Below are 4,780 nucleotides of genomic sequence, written 5' to 3'. Positions count from 1 at the left end.
CCACTACGAAACAGCCACCCTCGGTTTTACTGTCACCAGATGGCGCCACCGTCAGCCCCACGTCATGCAGTAGTGACGTCATAGTTGTGACGTTGTTGAGGATGACGTCAGCACTCTGACTGGACGACGTGGCGACTGGTGGTGAACTGGTGGTAGTCATGGTGCCCGGTGATCACTGGATAATGAGGATGTCGGCACGTCTCTTCAAGGAAAACAAACAGATGTCATGTTTGTCATTGACTTATTATATTCTCGTGTCGTTCAACGAACACTTACATTTTGCATGCACGTATATTGTCCATTGATAGAGAAGCAAACAGACAAAGAACTGTGAGTGAATGGATGAGTCATGAGGAAAAAAGTATGTAAAAAAGAAAAGAAAGAAGAAAATGTGTGTGTGTGTGTGTGTGTGTGTGGAAAAAGAGAAATAACACACACAAAAAAGAAAGAAGAAGAAGAAGAAAAAAAAAAAAAAATATATATATATATATATATATATATATCATGTCCCGTGTGCTCCGTAAAGTTTTGAAGTGGCGTGGTTGGTGTCTGTCTCTGTCCCAAACCACAAGGCATTCTAATGACCTGTCTTTTAATCTGTCTGTGTCTGTCTCTGTCTCTGTTTGTCTCTGTCTCTGTTTCTCTGTCTCTGTCTCTGTCTGTCTCTGTCGCTGTCTCTGTTTCTCTCTCTGCGTATATGGGTGAGCGTGGTTCACACGTACCAGCATACATAACTGCATGCCCGTATGCTTTACATAATTATGTACTCTTTTTCATGAACGTAATTTGACTTTCTGGTTCATGGTTGGTGTATCATGTACAAATATATACGACAGCTTCATTGTATTTGACTTGTCAACAGCCATTGTATCGATTGATCAATTGATCAACCAATCAGCCAATCAGTCAACTGATTAACTGATCAATCAATCGACCGATAGAAATGAATGAATAAGATCATCATTCATGCTTTGCTTTAGATAACTTTTGAGTCTTCAGCATTTTCATTTCCAAGTTCTGTGCAATGACAGTGATTTGTGAGGCTTCAGAAACAGAAACAACACGATATTATACACAAGGCCTAATGACCTGTACTGAAAGTAATAGACACAGTCTCAAATTTCCCAACATCTTTGTCACGTTTTGGTCTACCATTTACAACCCACTCACATAATGTGGAATATGTTTTAACAATACCAGTTACAATATGTGGAATATGTTTCCACAATACCAGTCACAATATGCGGAATATGTTTTAACAATACCAGTCACAATATGTGGAATATGTTTTAACAATACCAGTCATAATATGTGGAATCAGTTTCAGTTTCAGTAGCTCAAGGAGGCGTCACTGCGTTCGGACAAATCCATATACGCTACACCACATCTGCCAAGCAGATGCCTGACCAGCAGCGTAACCCAACGCGCTTTGTCAGGCCTTGAGAAAAAAAGTAAATAAATAATAGATAAATACATTAAAAAACAAAACAAAAAAACTACTACTAATAATAATAATATCTTTAAGGCGCAAATAACTTGATGAAGTCAACTATAATGGTCAGCTATATGTGGAATATGTTTTCACAATACCATTCCATCAGAAATCCACCAACCGAAAGGAAAACCACACACACACACACACACACACACACACACACAGAGAGAGAGAGAGCTATCTGGCTTGACAGGTTCAGTGTGCAGGTCACCAGCGCCATGTTGCTGGCCTATATTCTTGAAGTGTTCGTTGATTCAGATAACCTTTGGGTAACATTATTCTCCTCCATTCTCCAATCAACTTGTTAAGCAGCTGTTTGGAAAGATTAAACCCAATCCTGGGACACTTAACGTCTCACATTGACACAACTCATGACTTCACCATGAAGGCGCATAATGCAGTGCCTGACATGCTCAGTTTTAATCTCTAAATCCAATGACAAACAAGCATTCCCTCCTTGCTATTTTCCAGACAAGGTCATCTGTTTTTTTCTGTCACACAATCGTTTCGAGGACAGACGTGTCAATGAAACATTTCTCAGAGACTGGCAGGAAGGGAAATCATGGGGGAAACTAGACAACAAAAACAAGCTGTGTTCCTGTTAGTGATTTAGCACTCACTCTGATGCTGCATCAGTCAGAGAGATGTTGGAGCCCTTTGCACACTGACGCGTGACTGAGTCTTCGTAGCTCTATACTAAACAGACTGTCACGACCCCCATAGGGAAGAAGTCGAGAACTGTTTAAAGCCTAACACCCAACCCACTTCACCCGACAACACAAACACAGAATACAGATAAAAATTATTTCTCTTCCACGCAAAATTTATTCTCTTCCGCTCTGTCTATCCCACTCACGCAACCTTACACACACTGCCTATACATGCAAAATAAAAAAAACAACAACAACCGTATACCATAACTACAAAAAAAAAGAAGAAACGAACAGAAGTCGCATACAAAACTACCGATTCTCCTAAATGTAATCAAAAGCAATTTTCCACACACACACACACTCAAGGAGAAGACAAATCACCCCAAAACCAGGACTGGTACACAGATGCTTTAGTCTTTGGCGGGTTCAGGAAGTTTTTCTCCTAAAAAAAACAAAACAACAAAAACAAAAAACTGACACACGGCCCAGACAAACTTCGGTGGGTTCGACCCAAGGCACAAGCCCCCGGTCAAAAGGCCTAGGTGCCAGGACTCGGCATACAGTGCCAAGCAATGGACCAGGCTGCAAGTCAAAAGGCCCGGAACACAGGACAGCAGTCACAGGGCAGGAGGGGACGAAGACCCAGGACAGCAGTCACAGGGCAGGAGGGGACGAACACCCAGGACGCCAATCACGGGACAGGAAGGGGTGAAGATCTGGGTCACCAGACGAAAGGCCCGGGACACCCAGCACACAGCGAGAGCTGGAACATTTCGGAATGTTCCCCCAGTGCTGAGCAATACTAATTCTGACGATAATTAACAAAAACAAATGTACCGCACATTCAAAATACAAAGCTGGAATATAACTTTGACAAGACGAATTACAGAACTCATATACGGCACTCGCACTCTACACCTATCATACAGAGCCAACGCCCAGTTTTACACAACAGTGAACTAAGGTAAAATTGTATCATTTTAAAACTCAATAACAATGAAATTGGCAAAAATATTAGCCGACACAAGAAAAAGTACATATTCACTCAGTGGTAGCACACAAATAATTAACGAAATAGATTGTGTCAAAACCTAACGTACAGCTTTCTTTCTTGTCGAACATCTACTTCTTTACATACATCCCTGACGGAAATACAACCAAGCTAAGTAGACAAGTGGCTTCTTACCTGCCACAGGTGGCGGACACCAACGACCACCACAAAGACAACGACGAAGACAGACGGAGAAACACAGAAGTGGCTCCCATGGAGGACAGCCGGCCCTCACTTCGTATGGTGCCTAGATGTCGGGGTAGCTACCCCACCAACAACAGGAACGACCCGTACACTACGGCAGTCGGGCTTGCAAAAACCTCGAATATTGTTGCTGCCCAACAATATTTCATATTCGCTCAGGTGAGCGAGTAATATGCATGCACGTGGTTCGTGCGCAATTCGAGACTTCTACCCGAACTGAAGGATGGGAGGAGGAGGGAAAGTGAAAGAAGAGGGTGGAGAATAACGAAGACGGGCCACACGCCCTAACTGTCGTCACAAGTTGTGACACAGACTCACAGACTTGGTTTGGAGTGATCTGTCACAAGTGTCGACAGAAACTGGTAGTGCAGTCTGGCTGTTACATATCACATTCATTTTGACAACAGCCTTTTCGTTCAGACTACATCCTTCTGAATGTAACTGTCACGACTTTGGACAGGAGACGCACGGAGGGAGCTGGCGTTCTTGTGGGTCTTACAGCTTGGTGCTGCAGCGACCACATGCCCTGGTAACCATCTTCTAGGTAACCACACCTCCCTGGTAACCATCTTCTAGGTAACCACACCTCTCCAGCGACCACATGCCCTGGTAACCATCTTCTAGGTAACCACTCCTCTCCATTGACCACATGCCCTGGTAACCATCTTCTAGGTAACCACACCTCTCCAGCGACCACATGCCCTGGTAACCATCTTCTAGGTAACCACTCCTCTCCATTGACCACATGCCCTGGTAACCATCTTCTAGGTAACCACTCCTCTCCAGCGACCACATGCCCTGGTAACCATCTTCTAGGTAACCACACCTCCCTGGTAACCATCTTCTAGGTAACCACACCTCCCTGGTAACTATCTTCCAGGTAACCACTCCTCTCCATTGACCACATGCCCTGGTAACCATATTCTAGGTAACCACACCTCCCTGGTAACCATCTTCTAGGTAACCACACCTCCCTGGTAACCATCTTCTAGGTAACCACACCTCTCCATTGACCACATGCCCTGGTAACCATCTTCCAGGTAACCACTCCTCTCCATTGACCACATGCCCTGGTAACCATCTTCTAGGTAACCACACCTCCCTGGTAACCATATTCTAGGTAAGCACACCTCTCCAGCGACCACATGCCCTGGTAACCATCTTCTAGGTAACCACACCTCTCCCTTAAGGCTCCTGGTTCAGCATCCTTTCCACACCAACAGGTGAGTCGCTTGTTTGATCAATGACGAGATTAGGCGTATCAATAGTGCCCTTCGCTCCTCAGCCTGTTGGAGCTCCTTTACACCTGCCTGGAGTAACGTTTGATGGAGACGGGCGCAATAGCCGAGTGGTTAAAGCTTTAGACTTTCAATCTGA

The 4,780-nt window shown here is 44.3% G+C and overlaps 1 protein-coding gene across 1 annotated transcript in view; it reads right to left on the bottom strand.

The window, feature by feature from the left end:
• Nucleotides 1-160, bottom strand: part of LOC143281364 (uncharacterized) — a 10,197-nt gene extending 10,037 nt beyond the window's left edge. The window contains exon 1 of the mRNA XM_076586568.1: nt 1-160. This exon is cut by the window's left edge and continues 50 nt beyond it. Within this exon, the coding sequence (XP_076442683.1) occupies nt 1-160 (160 nt within the window).
• Between the last annotated feature and the right edge of the window lie 4,620 nt (nt 161-4,780).

Source organism: Babylonia areolata, chromosome 4, assembly GCF_041734735.1.
Source record: "Babylonia areolata isolate BAREFJ2019XMU chromosome 4, ASM4173473v1, whole genome shotgun sequence".
NCBI lineage: Eukaryota > Metazoa > Mollusca > Gastropoda > Neogastropoda > Buccinidae > Babylonia > Babylonia areolata.
This window is presented reverse-complemented; position numbering and strand designations above follow the sequence as displayed.